Source organism: Ipomoea triloba, chromosome 1 (assembly GCF_003576645.1).
Source record: "Ipomoea triloba cultivar NCNSP0323 chromosome 1, ASM357664v1".
NCBI classification, from domain to species: Eukaryota; Viridiplantae; Streptophyta; class Magnoliopsida; order Solanales; family Convolvulaceae; genus Ipomoea; species Ipomoea triloba.
This window is the reverse complement of record NC_044916.1, coordinates 37222238-37237405: the sequence shown is the minus strand read 5'-3', so window position 1 is coordinate 37237405 and position 15168 is coordinate 37222238. Positions and strand designations below refer to the sequence as shown.

The following is a 15168-nucleotide window of genomic DNA, read 5'->3' as shown; positions in this document are numbered from 1 at the left end:
CTATTAACACAAAAATTAAATTTAAAAATAATAAAAAATTACTAAAGAAAATAAGCAATGAAGAAAGAATTGATTTGACCAATGAATAATAAATAGGACAGGTAAAATAAGACAGAGGGAGTATAAAATAGTATCGATGTGACATTTTTTAATATTTATATCATTGAACTAATTCTAAATCTAAATTTATAAATTCTAAACTCACAAGATCCTGTCTCTATACCCAGTACATTTCCTTTTTGTGATATGAAGTTGTTGTGGTGGTTTAACCCAATGAGAACGGTTTAAGTGAAGAAATGGTAATCACTCCTACAATTGTTCTCACAAATAGTCACTCCCTAGTGTAGCAAATTATCACATCGAGATCATTTCAACCAAGTTAGTTAGGTAATTGACTTGATAATCATAAAATTCCAAGTTCAATTCCTCATAAAAGCTAATTTTTTAAAAGTCAAAAAAATATTTTTTTTTTGGAATAAAAAAAAATATTTTGTTTATTTCTACATAAGAACACAACCTTAATATTTCTAACATTGTAACTAACAAGACTCTTGCTTTGACGAGAATATTTCAACTCATCTTTGTTGTCGAGACACTCTCAGTCAAGCTATGTCCTCCAAACAAGGCGTAATATATATATTTTTTTGTCTTTTTATTTTATTTATTTTTAAGAAAATGAGTATTAGAATCCTCACTATTCATGTTCTCTATCTTTCCCTGCACTGTTGAACAGTTGTATATTCAAAAGAAAAGAGAACAAAGTACAATTCACCTACTTCATCAATTGTATAAGGAGAGAAAAATGGGGAAAGTAGTATTCTCATGTATATTGGTTAATAACAGCAGTCATATCCCTCTGAAAAACACGAGTTTCTTGAAAACCATGGAAAAGAAGAAAGCGAGAGTCTTGAATCAAGTTGGGTATTATTATTCAGGGACGGGTGAAATATATGCGAGTCTCCACCAACTCCTAAACAAGTAAAGAGGGAAAGGCTACCTTACGTACACCTCGTTGGAGCTCTTGGCTTTATCGGGCAGAATGTTATCGGGAAGAACGAGTTCCGGGGGAGTTTCACGCACGACGCCAATCATCGAGTCGTAGTCCTCGTCGCGTCGAGCGTACTTCTTGCGGAGCATATGCTCGAATTCAATTTCATCAAAGGATTTTGAGTTCTCGGCTGCATGGACTCGTGCAAGGTTGGTGTAAGTCGTGGCTGATTGAGATATGAAGGCTACCTCTTCCTCGGTTAGCTTTCTCAGGAACTTGGCCGGATTTCCGGCCCATATCTGCGAAGAAAAGAAAACATAAGCAAACCAATTTCTGTTATTAGGAAAATTGGAGGATTTTTTTGAAAAACAGGAAATTGGAGAAGCGGAAAATGGAAAAAATATGCATTTGATAGCCATACCTCTCCCGAGGGAATTTTAGTGTTCTGTCTCACAAGGGCTCCTGCAGCAACCATCGCATGTTTCCCGAGATGGACACCATCGAGCAATATTGCTCCCATACCAACAAATGCCTCGTCATCAATAGTGCAGGCATGTATAACCGCACTATGCCCTGTGTGTTTGCTAAATCAGCGTGCATATACTTTAGGAGAAATGAATAGTAAGGTTGATCTAGGATGCTCACCAATGGTAACATTGTCCCCAATAATAGTCGGTAGATCCCTGCCACCCGCATTTAATTTTGCCACATGAACGAGGGAGTTGTCCTGTATGTTGGTTCCAGCTCCAACACGAATTCTGTTCACATCACCTGTATACAAAAATATATGGAATCATAGTACAGCAATTCTTCTCTTTCATCTATGTAATGCAGCAAAAGCAATCCAATGCATATAACGCGCAACTGTTCACACAGAAGAAAAGAACGCAGAGGGGCTACGTGGAAAAGGAAAACTCAAAATTCTCGCACAAATATACAATGTTGGCAAGTCTAACTATAATATTTGTATCAACCACAACTTAAAAAGAAATCATGATAGAAAAATGGTAACTTAAACGCAAAAGTCTCATTTATGCAAATCCAGTATAATTGAAAAAGACCTACCTCTCAGTACACATCCATACCAAATAGATGAATTTCTTCCCACTTGGACATTGCCAATTACTGAGGCACCTGGTGCTACAAATGCATCTTTGTCAACGACAGGGGATTTGTCAAATAGGTCCATAAGAGTCCGGTGCCTGGACACTAAAGATATAAGAAGTCAACAATAGCATGTGAAATTCAAACAAATTAATAAAACAAGCTAATTAATAGCTCTAAACTACAGATGTCAGCCTGAAACAACAAAATATTATCATTAAGGTTCACAAAGGGGAATCAAAACAAAATTCAGCCATAAAGAGGAACTTATTTGTACAAAATGGAGACTGCCTTAATCAAGGTTTTGAAAGCTTTTTATGAATAAAACTTTTTTGATTGGGTTATCTACTGCCAACATTAGAAGCATCATTAAAGTTATAAACTTTATCCCCTTACAGTAATCTATATGGTAAATCAGTTGCTTAGTCTCTTTCAATTGAGGAAACTCATTGTGTAATTTATATAGTTTTTTCCTGAACTACTGCAGCTAACATCCTGTGGGAAGGTCATTTCAAATTTCAATCATCTTACTTGACATCTTCTGTTGTAATTTAATACTAACTAGGATAACTACCAAAATAGTTTGCCATTTTCTCCATACAACTAAAGAGGGAACCAACGGGCAACCATCTCTTTTCCTCTTCTTTTTCTGGTAAAAAATGGGGCTTTTTCCCATACTATGTATCATTTCCCATCTTACTTGACATCTTCTGTTGAAATTTTATACTAACTAGGATAACTACCATTGATCAAAAAAAGGATAACTACCAAAATAGTTTGCCATTTTCTCCATATAACTAAAGAGGGAACCAACGGGCAACCATCTCTTTTCCTCTTCTTTTTCTGGTTAGATGGAGCTTTTTTCCAGTTTTCCCATTTATCCTCAGAATGCAACCTATTATGTTCCTTCGCATGCATTTCCCATTTGTTTTGAAATGCTTTACTTTTGTATTGTACACTATTGAACCGAGCTTAGCATCTTCATGCTGGGGTTCAAATATTGGATATTTCACAGGAAAAAAAAAATTCTTTAAAACTTTAATCTTCTCACCATTTTTACCTAAAAATCTGAACTTTTTCCGTGAGATCCAGTAATTTGTTTCAATTGACGAACACCGGTACAAATTCAAAACAGAACATAACAAAACCAACGACATACAATCATTATTGAATCAAAGATTCAAAGAACAATTAAGAGAGATTTGATGAGCATATGAATCAAAATGAAAGAAATTTGCAGGGGGGGTGAGAATGCACATACGCTGTTCCGAGATGTAGTAGCTGCCTTGAAGGCTGGAGCCGATGCGATCAAGGGCTTGGCCGGAGCCTCGAATCAGAGATCCGAGTGTGTATATCGCTTTCCCTAGACTTCCCATTTCGTTCTCTTCTTCCTCCTTCCTATTGTTCTTCGTCTTCTTGCTGTGCGGCTCTTGATGATCAGCGATTGTTCAGTGAATTTTGCGATGATGGCTATAGAGAGAGCAATACTCCTGGGTAAGGTCAGGACTCAGGAGGCTGCAGGCCTTGTGTTTAGGGCAGATGAGCAGATGCTAGAGGTCATACAAGGGCAAATTCGGAATTGTGGAGTAAAAAACCTGTACTTTTTTCATTTTCAGGAAAAAAAAATAATGGGTATTTTATTTTCACATTTACCCAAAAACTTGCACTCCAATCTCTTAAAATCGCTAAATACTTTGTGGTCTTATAACATAATTGTTGTTTTTCATATGAAAAAATCAAGAATAAGAGATTAGGTGAGAGCTAGGTATGAATCAGGATACCGTGTTGGAATCAGGAATCGATAATTATATTTTACTCACTTGACTATTTATTTTGAAACACAATAAGACTAATTTTATACTCTCCCATAAGTAGATATTGAACTTTATAAGTGCCCACAAAACTAAGCTAATAACAACAAATTGCACATTTTTACCTTTATATATTAAATATATTTTATTTTATAATATTTATATTAATGGTGATTTTTTTTTATTAATTTACAATTATATATACATATATTCTCTTATTCTTTTTTCACAGTATTTCATTGTAAAAAATTGAGGGGTGATTTCAAATTAGAAATGCATTTAAGGCAATGATGGTAGGAATTAATATTGCATTTTCTTTTTATATGGACCATATCTTGGGTCAGTGCCTCAGTGGTTGGCTTCCATGGACACCATGAATGTTGTGGACCAAGAATTCCACTAGTTAAAAAGTTGACACCAGTGATGGATTATTTCCTTTTGTATTCTCTTGTGGAAGTCCTAACTTTCATATGTTGTCGACTTTAAGTCTAGTGGTCGACCATTTGAGCTAGTCCTGTCCCACTGGCTAGACAAGAATTTTGTTGAATTACTTAAAACTAGGTTGCTTGTTATTGTTTTATTTCATGTGTTTGTGCACTGTCTGTTATTTAGGAGTGTGTTTGTGGTCATTCAAACAGACACTTCTCAGAGAATATAACTTTCAAGAAATTTTAGATTCTCAGAAATAGTAACAGATAAACCAGCATTACATATTAACCCAACAACAATAACATCTGATAACAGTTCTTCTAAACTGAAAACCATATGCAGATCAGATGTCCCATGAAAGATGCACTGTGATCATAGCTCATCAAGCATTTTATTTTCCCAGTGAACAGAACATGAAAACTAAAGCATCAGAGCATTAATTTCAGACAAAATTTTCCAGGTACTCCTCCACAGAAGTATACTTGACATCAGGGTAAAGCTCTGAAGCCTCAACTCCAAATGATGGCTCAATCACAAAGTTGGTATGACCACCCTTCACAAACACTGAGTGGTTGATTGATAGCACCACGTTTATGGGTATGGGAGACTCTGCAACATACCAAAATTACAAATTAGGCAAATTAAGGGTTCGATTATACAATCAATCAAGATTCAGAAATTCATTGCAGACCTTGAATTTGTTTCAGAAGTTGTTCTTCTGAGACATAGGTTTTCTCCAGTGTTTTCCCAATCTTCTTCTCCCACAATGCCACAAGCTCATTGAAGGAGTAGATGTTCTTGGGGGGCTTCAAGTACAGAACCTTGTTCAGTGTCCTTGGATCATCCACAGCCTTGATTGTGTAGGTGCCAATGTCATGTTCTTCATTGAAAACAGCTACACACAAAAGAGTTGAAGATGTAAACCAAAAACGTTTCATAAACCATGGCAATTGCCCACACAGACAGCTCATTAGCCACAGTTTGACCTAAATGGGACTGAGTCTTACAAACAGACTGGTTGACTCTGGACTGGCAGATTGTGGAAATGACACATAGTCGAGTCCTAACAAGTGAAAATTTCACCCAATATGATAAGTTCCTCGGCGCCCAACACGGGTCCTCACGCCTAATGGAACTGATGAGCTGCTGAGCTACCGTGATTTAGCAAGCATGTTAGATGAATAAAAACAATACCTTTGACAGTTCCATCTCCCAGAATGATGACTTTATCTCTCGGAGGGGAAGTGGCTCCTAGCTGCACCAATGTCGGGAGAAAATAGCCAGCAAAATAGTTGGCTGAAACATAGGTGTAAGGAATCCCTTCTCCTTCAATGGCTCTCCGGATTTCAGCTTTGGTCGCAAATGCAGATTTTGCAGGCTCAACTGCTTCCACACGGTCCACGTCGTTCCCAAACTCCGACGGGAAGAAACGCTGCATACATATATATACAGTTCAAGAAACCAGACAACATAAATAAACACAACCAGACAACAAATGATCGACAACCTTAACATTCCCGGCTTCTTTGATTGCAGCAATGATCTTGGTTTGATCACCCAATTGCATGTGACCCAAAGTTGAGATCACCACATCCACTTGCTTTATAGCCTTCACCAAGCTCGCATGATCATACAGATCTCCCTGAAACGTATATATACACAAATATGTGATCTGTGTTATTATTGTTTCATATATATATCTAAAGAAAACAAACAGGAATTTTGGCATACATAAAGCAGAGTAACGCCGGAGTTTTTGAAGTTCTCAATGATCTTCCCTTTAACGGGATCGGAAACGGTGCTTTCTCTGACCAAGGCGAAGGTAGGGTGCCCGGATTTTGCACTGGCTTCCACCACAAATTTGCCGATGTACCCAGTTCCGCCGATGATCAAGATCTTGCTTTTCTCAGCCATTCTGCAAATTTTAATGTTTTTTGTTGCACAGAGGAAGGTGGGAAGCAGACAATGATAGTGTACGATGAAAACTGGTTTGATTCCGCCACAATTTAAGCACCCCGGTTGGGGATGGCAATTACCAGAAGGACCCTATTTGTGACATAAATTTTATGTAATTCGGTATTCCAGCCTGTATCAGTTATATATATATATATATATTTGGTATGTGATTGAGTTTTGATTAATTCTGTATTGGCAAATCACATAAAAGGGGTAAACCACACGTAACGAACTCAATCAAAATGGATATTGATAAAAATTAAATTTATAATCTTTATGTGCGAAAATTATATTTTATTCACGTAACAACCCTTGTGAAACTATTTTATTGTTACTATATGTTATTAGATCTTTATAAAGTATAAGCTTCTAGAAACTTAAGGTGGGAGTATGGTAGTGGAGGTGTCTATCATTGGGTATTGACAACATTAATAGCATGCATAAGTCCAATTGTTGGTTGTGGGCAAGTCCAGTATGTTGAATAGTTCCAACTTCCAAGCCCCAAAACAAAAACTTAGACAGACAAGAAAATTAACTTATTGATAAAGAAATACCAACTATAGTATAGCTTCTTTTATTATTTTAAAATTTTATTTTATAGCGCAAATATTAGTGTTTGATTAATTTATCAAATGTTATTAAAATCTCTTGTTCGAAACAATTTTTTAAAATGTTACTGCATATGTATGTGTTCAAACTTTCTACATCATATTGGTGAAACGAATCAATCTTCTTCAATTGCAGGATGACTTTTTGACAATAATAGAAAAGATTGATATGGGCAGTTGAAGTTGCTTGTGAATGCAGACGCTATAATGGCAATCATTCATTTAGTTTAATGAATGTCGACGCTATAATGGCAATCAGTTCAGTGCGATGTGACTAATAGCTGGTGAAGGGTGTGTTTTAAGGAAGGTGTGACACGCCCCGAAGGGACTTTAAATATATTTCTGAAATTTAATTTTTGAGAATTATGTTGATCGAGGATGGTAACGAGAGAAAAAGTTAAGAGAGGTAAGTTGAATTGTCAGCGCAACCACATCAATAATTTTTTGGTTTGAGTAACTCAACTGGTCACAAAAGTGAAAATTAGCACAAGAGAGCACCTTAGGGTGGGTAATTTTACATGCGTAATGAGCAAAAGTCTAATTTCAGTTGATCAGTTGAATCACTACGATAGAAAACGCATTCGTGATGTTTTACAATCCGACCTTTGCATTGGGCTTAATATCTGGCCCAGATATTGTGGAGCATTGGGCTTAACTTCTAGCCCAAGTATTGTGGGTATCTTGAAATAAAGAAAAAGGTGGTTGCATGCCATATACATACTTTCTTACCGGACTTCTTCTTCTTTGACTAATATCATTATTATAAATAATAATAATAATAATAATAATATATGAAATATTATTCCATGACTAAGATTATAATACAAGGTTTCCGATGAAGTCCCACTACATACCCATGTAGTGCGGAATTTAAGAATGTTTTGTATCTCCGAGATATTGGATAGAGAGTAAAATATTATAGTGTATATGCATGCATGGGTGTAAATGTTGTGCTTCGTGTTTGGGAGACATCGTAACGTGAAAGGCCAAGTCTTCTTTGGCTTTGGATCTGCCAGTTATGACCAAGCTATGCTAGCTTTGCTATGGAGTATGGCGGTTAGGTATATTTGAATCTCTCCTCCTCTTCATGCATCAACATTCTACATCGTTTTATCCAAAAATGTCTGCTTTCTATGCTCTCTAGTCTGAATAGAAACAAAACATTCTTTCAACATAAATGTCACTTGAGTTGATGTTTTGTCACAAGGCGAATAGGCGTGGAAGATCATATGTGGCTCCAGAAAGGCTGCCCCAATCTCCTCCACCATTGTTGCAGGCTCAAGAAAGCCCTTGGGCTGATTTGCCTTGTGAGTTGCTTCTCAACATTATCTGGAGAGTGGAAGCTAATGAGACCACATGGCCAGGCCGCAGAGATGTTGTAAGTTGTGCAGCTGTTTGCAGGTCATGGAGACAAACCACAAAATGGGTTGTCAGGACTCCTCTCCAATCTGGCTTGCTCACCTTCCCCTGCTCCCTCAAGCTGGTATCTAATCTCTTTTCTTTTTGTTTTTTTTTAAGCCCGCAAAACTCTGCCCGAGAGTCACTGGAGAAGGTAAATTGCGAGTTGCCCAAACAGCCTCCCAGACCCCAGTCACTCTTTGTGGCTGACTCTTGTGCACAAGGGATCCATCTCCACGTTTCTGCCAACTTCAGTAGCCTAATCTCCAATCTTTTAACTTATTTGATACGATCTTAGTCAGCACCTTAAAAATTTCCCGGAACTTCCCTTACAACCCCACATTGACTCCTTGAGGAACTCCCAGAATAGGGGAGTGGTATTTAAGTTAGGTGGATCAAACCTCCACTCTTGAGCTAGTTTTGTACCTGAGTTAGGGTCTTGCTTTGCTTTGAGTGTCTACCATACTTGTTTTGTTTGTTTAGGCCTGTTCTTAACATGCTGAAAAGCTTGATTTTCATGGTTAATTCTCTCTCAGCCTGGGCCAAGAGATTCACCTATTCAATGCTTTATAAAAAGAGAAAGGTCTACATCAACATTCAGATTGTATCTTGGCCTTACTCCTGGTAAATTATATGTGCTTTTACATTGACAGTGTAATTTACAGTATAATGCTTACAAGTTTGAGATTTGATGTCATTCATATCTGCAAATAATTAATGTCAGCATTTTCAGTGGAAGCTGGAAAATTGCTAATGACAGCAAAGAAGAACAGAAGGCCTATGTCCACAGATTTCTTGATATCCTTGTCCAAGGATGATTTTTCCCAATCCAGTGATAATTATGTGGGGAAGCTAAGGTAAAAAAGACAGCTTTTTCTTTTCTGCTGTCTTATTCCATGTTTTGTGCTTTTCTTGTGTTCCTCAGCAACTATGTTTAATTTGTGTACTGTTATCAGATCTAATTTCCTTGGGACAAAGCTCAGTATTCATGACTCCCAACCTTCTTGTAACACTGCAATCCAAATGAATAATTGGTCATGTAAAAGATTCCTGTTGAAGAAAGGGGCGGCGAATCCCCAAACTAGCAATTATAGGGTGGCAACTATATCTTATGAAATCAATCTTCTTCGTACTCGAGGGCCTAGAAGAATGCAGTGCGCCATGCACACGATCCCCTTCTCTGCAATGCAGGAAGGGGGATCTGTTTCTACTCCAACATCCTTTCAGAACTACAAGTTCACTTCACCAATTTCAATTGAAAAACCCCAAGGATCTACCTCATCGGGTTCAAATCCACTGATCTTGAGGAATAAGTCTCCTAGATGGCATGAACAATTGCAGTGTTGGTGCCTGAACTTCAAAGGGAGAGTTACAGTGGCATCTGTCAAGAACTTTCAGCTCATGGCAGCTGTTGATGCATCCCAGAATATTGTGCCAGTTGCAGAACAAGAAAAAGTAATCCTACAATTCGGAAAGATTGGCAAAGACATTTTCACTATGGATTACTGTTACCCGCTTTCTGCCTTCCAGGCCTTTGCGATTTGTCTGAGTAGCTTTGACACGAAACCAGCATGCGAGTAGCCATGTTTTATTGTTCTTGGTGGTTCAACTTTCACTTTTCCTTTCAAATATCAGCTGTATATATTTCTAGGGAGGTTTAATTTTCTTATGTGTGAAGTCTAGTATATCAGGACAGGAAGATATGCTACCTGTCAATTTTGAACCAAATCTTGTCTATTAAAATGGCAGATATCTTGTACTCTTCAGACTTTCAACTTCTTTAAATCTGTATAATATTTTCAGTTTAAAGAAAAAAAAAAAGTAACTCTCTCTCCTTTTATTCACAGAGTGATATATTTCCACTTCTCTCAAATCAGCTAGTTTGCTTAAAAGCATCTATCATGCACTCTTATTATACATAGCAAGTTCTTCATATCCATGGATCACTGGCATCCTCCTATTGGTCGTTTGGAAAGCGTGGGATTTGGAGATGTACACCGGGGCTTCTTTCCACTGTCGAACTGTCTGACAGAACTGAGTTGTTGATGCACTGCACATTGCTGTTTGCATACACCTGCATAGATTGGTCATCCACAGTTTTTGTGTCCTTTGATTTTCTTCTTCCCCGGGAACTTTCTGCAGAATCGGTTGTTGCCTCAGAACTTGCTTCAGGATTTGTTCTGTAGCCTCGACGAATGTGGAGAGACCCCTCGTCTTTGCTTGGATCAGAGGCGCGTTGCATTGATGCCCCGGTGTTTCTACCTGCAAGGGTTATCATATTCACTGGCCTCCCATCCATGCGACACTTTGAACCTCCAGCAGCTGTCTTCTTGTTAACTAGATTCAAGATGCTATCTTTGATCTCTTTCTGCAAAGGAAGATGGTGTTCATGGGGAGTTTCGGGTTTAAAATGGCTATCACTGATCACTCTTTTGTTCCTCGGCTGAGACGTTTTTGCAGAAGGCTTGAGCTTGTCTGTCTGCCCTTTAGTTGGCTGTTCTTTTGCAGATAGCATTTGTTTATCTATCTGCTTTGCTTTAGAATGATCTCTGTGTCTTGTCTTCTGCATCTCTTCCTTGGTTTCCAGAGACTTCAACTCTCCCAAGGGCTTGGATGGCTCAGGGGTTTCAGTTGGTTTGGGAGATGGCTTTAATGTCTCTTCTGCTATCTTTGATGGTGATGTTGGCTGGGTACTGACCTCTGTTGTTGGTTGCATCTTAGATGTTGTCTCAGTTGTAGAGGTTGAGGATGTCTGCCCTGCAGTAGGAGATGACAAACTTGAAGGGGATTGGGGTTGTGAGGTTGGTTGGGAAGCATTGCTAGTTGTGGGAGAGGAAGTAGCAATAGGAGGTGATGGAGTGGCAGGACGAGATGGACTGGAATATTGTGATGCTGGTTGGGATGTAACATGTGGTTTAGTTGTAAGAAGTGGTGATTTTGGTTGAGATGTTATATGAGGTTCGATTGTATGAGATGGTGATGTTGGTTGAGACATAACATGAGATTTAGTTGCATGTGGTGGTGATGTTGGCTGAGAATCCTGAGATGTGACATTAGATTCGGTTGTATGAGGTGGTGATGCTGGCTGAGATGGTTCAGTTGTACGAGGTGGTGATGCTGGCTGAGACGTAACCTCGGGTTCAATTGCATGAGGTGGTGATGCTGGTTGAGAAGTAACTTCGGGTTCAATTGCACGAGGTGGTGATGCTGGTTGAGATGTAACCTCGGGTTCAATTGCACGAGGTGGTGATGCTGGTTGAGAAGTAACCTCGGGTTCAATTGCACGAGGTGGTGATGCTGGCTGAGATGTAACCTCAGGTTCAATTGCACGAGGTGGTGATGCTAGTTGAGAAGTAACTTCGGATTCAATTGCACGAGGTGGTGATGCTGGCTGAGATGTAACCTCGGGTTCAATTGCACGAGGTGGTGATGCTGGTTGAGAAGTAACTTCGGGTTCAATTGCACGAGGTGGTGATTCTGGTTGAGATGTAACCTGAGGTTCAGTTGCACGAGGTGATGATGCTGGCTGAGATGTAACACGGGATTCAATTGCACGAGGTGGTGATGCTGGTTGAGATGTAACTTGGGGCTTAGTTGCACCTAGTGATGATGATTGAGATGCAACACGTTGCTCAATTGCGCTAGGCTCAATTGCCTGAGATGTAACGTGAGGTTCTGTTACACTTGCACGGGGTGGTGATGCAGGTTGAGTTGCAGGAACTGGTGATGTTGGTCGAGATGAAATAGGGAGTTCAATTCCACGAAACGGCGATGTTGGCTGCGATGTAACAAGGAGTTCCGTCGGAGAAGACGGTGATGCCGGTTGCGATGTAACCGGAAGTTCAGTTGCACGAGCCGGCGACGAGGGTTTAGCCTGAGTTTGGGAAGTTGAAGACGATCCTCGTGACGCAACAGGTGGATTCCCAGCTTTACTTTCGGAGATTGCACTGAGAAAGGGAGTACTTGCGGCGGTTCTAGCCGGCTGAGACGCCGGCCGGGAAGTCGGACGGGGAGCTGATCCAAACTGCAGCCATGGAAGACGAAAACGAAACGCCGGTTTCTTCTGCGCCATTCGACGGAAACAATGAAACAAACAACGATATGTTGTTTATGTTGTATGCCTTAATGCTGCAAATACATGCAAAAATGGTGTTTCTATAAATGGCTTTCCATTTGATACTTTCCCCATTCCTTAAGATTGCCATTTCACCTTCCTTAAGTTTCTCATACCTTTCTTGTGCTCCACTTTTGTTAACAAAAACATGAAATTCTAGCACAATTCAACTTGCCTTCTCCCACAGGTTTAGCATCCTCCGACAAATCCATCTTCTTCCCCAAGTTCATAACTTTGTGTAATGAACAAATTAAGATTTAAGAACCATATTAACACAAACCCATTCCCTAGCCTAGTAATCCAAGAACATAACCCTGTTCATACAACAAACCATCTAAGCTAAAGATTCTTGCAATCTTGGCCATAGCTGAAGCAAGGCGAGGAATAGTAATTAGCCAAGTTGCTTCAACTTTATGCACGACAGTTTCACGTCACCATTCTCATTAGGCGAATTCAGTATCTGGGCACAAAGGTTTTGTGATACCAAATTGCAAAAAGCAAAACCCCTACTTTATCTGGAAAGTTTGGGATAGATGCTTGCAGCTGGTTGGCAGTCCTGTGGCGTAGGATTTTATATACTTGCTGTCTCCATATCTAAGGTTGAAGAAATTCTCGGTTCAGAACAATGGAATCGCGTTTTACCTGAAGCTCGGGCCAATAATTTCATGAATTTTTTTGCGGGGGGTGAAGCATACACCAGCAGACATTCCTTGAAAAGCAGCCTGGATTCTGGATTCCTCATATCCTCCGGGGATTCGTCTTTTGCTTCCATTTGATATAAAGAATTTCGAGGTGGAGTAACCCGAGATGCCTTGTTATGTTCAGCTAGATACCCTGAAAAGCAAAACAAATGTTATTAAACCCCCCACTGAGAATATTGGATTGAATCAGAATATAAACAAAAGTGAGAGGCCAAGGGATTATTGCTGCAATTTGCCTGAGAACACTGGCAAATCATATATAGATTTGACTCAGAAAGGCACATATCCAGATTAGTGGAAAATGATGGCAATTTAATATGTTCTATCTCTTTTACCAGTCATGTCCAATCTGCTAAGCATATGTCGAGAATTGCTCATCATGGGCCTATCTTCTTATCTTTCAGAACACTTTATCGCAAAAAGATCCTCCTATTCCTTTCTTGAATGATGATTCAACCAATAGCGAGGTGAGTTTCAAATTTTCGGAAGCATTATGTCACAGATTCCATCACTGTACTATTAACACATGAATGAAGGATTAGAACGAGAGATGGTCTCTTCAGAGTGGTGAGAAGCTGCAAGATTACAGTTTGCTATTCTTCATCTGCATAGATAATAAGATTCTAAATATCACAAAAAAAAAAATTAAAAAAAAAAAAAATTGTACCTAACAAGAAGGGCCCCTCCACCTCCAAGTAGGCAGTATCTGAAAGACAAGACCTAGGCAAGTTGTGTAAAAGAGGACATCTTAAGACACTTTCGTAAGCAAGAAAAGTCTCATTACATGTCAAAATGGTTCCAGTTAACCGGTCCCTGATTCCTTGGCTTCCATTTCAGGTAGAGTTTTCATTTTTCTGTCAGATTATGGTTTATGGCACTTTACGATGGCTATAATAAAACATGCAACTTCTCCATGAACTGCACAAGAGATCCTTAGTTGCGCTAATTTTTCAGAGTTGAGAATCACATTCTGGCAATTCAAGATATTTGATGAAGAGGCAAGCGTTTCTGGAGTCTTATATATGGCCACTATTTCCTCGGTTAAAAGGACCACAGATGAAATTTCTAAACTAGGAAACGGAATCAATAGGCAGGATGGGATGTCAAATCAGTTAGCTCAAAAGTGATATTTTGGGGAATACAAAGATATTGTACAACAAAGAATAAATTCTACGCTAAAATATAATTATGGTCAGGGCATGAAGTTCTTTATGATAAGAGACTAATTGAAAGATTCCAAAGCAATGGCATATGGTGGCAAATCACTCATAGTTCATAACTCTTACCTCATTGGACGCAACCACATCATTCAGGGCCATCCTGTGTTGTTAATTATACGATATATTCTTCAATAAGTTATGCACAGCATAACTGGCTACAAGATGAAGCACAAGTAACCATTCGTTAAATAAGAAATATTAACAGCATAATCAGAACAGACGAGACCATCTAAGTTCTTCTGTAATCTGTTTACCCATTCAGACGAATTCTTGCTTCTAAATAGAGGACATCGAATTTGAAATTACCATTCATAAGGCACATTCAGACAAATATTGTATTTGTTAGTCATATATTAAGGTTTTCAAGAAAACAGAACATAATAAATGTTTTTCACCAGATTGCTGTCAAGAGTTAAGCAACAATATCAGGGGAAAAGATAGAAGAATATCTGAATGAATTTCTTGTGGACTATAATCTCACCACTCTGGCGCATCTCTATCTTAGCTAGTAGGATTGGAATCGGGGGATCTAATCCCCACCAGCTGGGTGAATTCGCTAGGCGATCCACTTGCTGCTGATGATATTATAAAAGACAATAAAAAGGATTTTAAAGGAATTAATAAAAGTTTGCCATTCTGATACTTAAAGTTTCATTTATTCCACCTCCACCACGATATTTTCCTCTTAGCTTGTATCATTCTGTGGCTCTTAACAAAAAAAAAAAAAAAAAAAAAAAAAAAAAAAAAAAAAAAAAAAAAAAAAAAAAAAAAAAAAAAAAAAAAAAAAAAAAAAAAAAAAAAAAAAAAAAACAGAAAAAAAAAAAAAAAGAAAAAAAAAA

At 38.5% G+C, this 15168-nt stretch overlaps 4 protein-coding genes across 4 annotated transcripts; 1 reads left to right on the top strand and 3 right to left on the bottom strand.

Moving 5' to 3' along the window:
- Positions 1 to 723: 723 nt before the first annotated feature.
- Positions 724 to 3627, bottom strand: LOC116014048 (gamma carbonic anhydrase 2, mitochondrial-like). The gene is made up of 5 exons (XM_031254038.1): positions 3354 to 3627; positions 2054 to 2197; positions 1634 to 1759; positions 1410 to 1561; positions 724 to 1287 (listed from the first exon to the last, which is right to left on the bottom strand). The coding sequence occupies exons 1-5, from the start codon at positions 3466 to 3468 to the stop codon at positions 994 to 996; spliced, it is 831 nt and encodes a 276-aa protein (XP_031109898.1). The 5' UTR covers positions 3469 to 3627; the 3' UTR covers positions 724 to 993.
- Positions 3628 to 4553: 926 nt separating this feature from the next.
- Positions 4554 to 6334, bottom strand: LOC116014450 (phenylcoumaran benzylic ether reductase Betv6). The gene is made up of 5 exons (XM_031254513.1): positions 6064 to 6334; positions 5840 to 5974; positions 5527 to 5764; positions 5024 to 5227; positions 4554 to 4941 (listed from the first exon to the last, which is right to left on the bottom strand). Exons 1-5 carry the CDS (start codon positions 6244 to 6246, stop codon positions 4775 to 4777), a joined length of 927 nt encoding a protein of 308 aa, XP_031110373.1. The 5' UTR covers positions 6247 to 6334; the 3' UTR covers positions 4554 to 4774.
- A 1739-nt stretch (positions 6335 to 8073) lies between these two features.
- On the top strand, positions 8074 to 10030 carry LOC116013436 (tubby-like F-box protein 6). The gene is made up of 4 exons (XM_031253194.1): positions 8074 to 8379; positions 8831 to 8918; positions 9028 to 9151; positions 9251 to 10030. The coding sequence occupies exons 1-4, from the start codon at positions 8074 to 8076 to the stop codon at positions 9873 to 9875; spliced, it is 1143 nt and encodes a 380-aa protein (XP_031109054.1). The 3' UTR covers positions 9876 to 10030.
- Positions 10031 to 10056: 26 nt separating this feature from the next.
- Positions 10057 to 12405, bottom strand: LOC116017308 (proteoglycan 4-like). Its single transcript, XM_031257868.1, has one exon. It carries the CDS (start codon positions 12364 to 12366, stop codon positions 10252 to 10254), a length of 2115 nt encoding a protein of 704 aa, XP_031113728.1. The 5' UTR covers positions 12367 to 12405; the 3' UTR covers positions 10057 to 10251.
- Positions 12406 to 15168: the final 2763 nt, after the last annotated feature.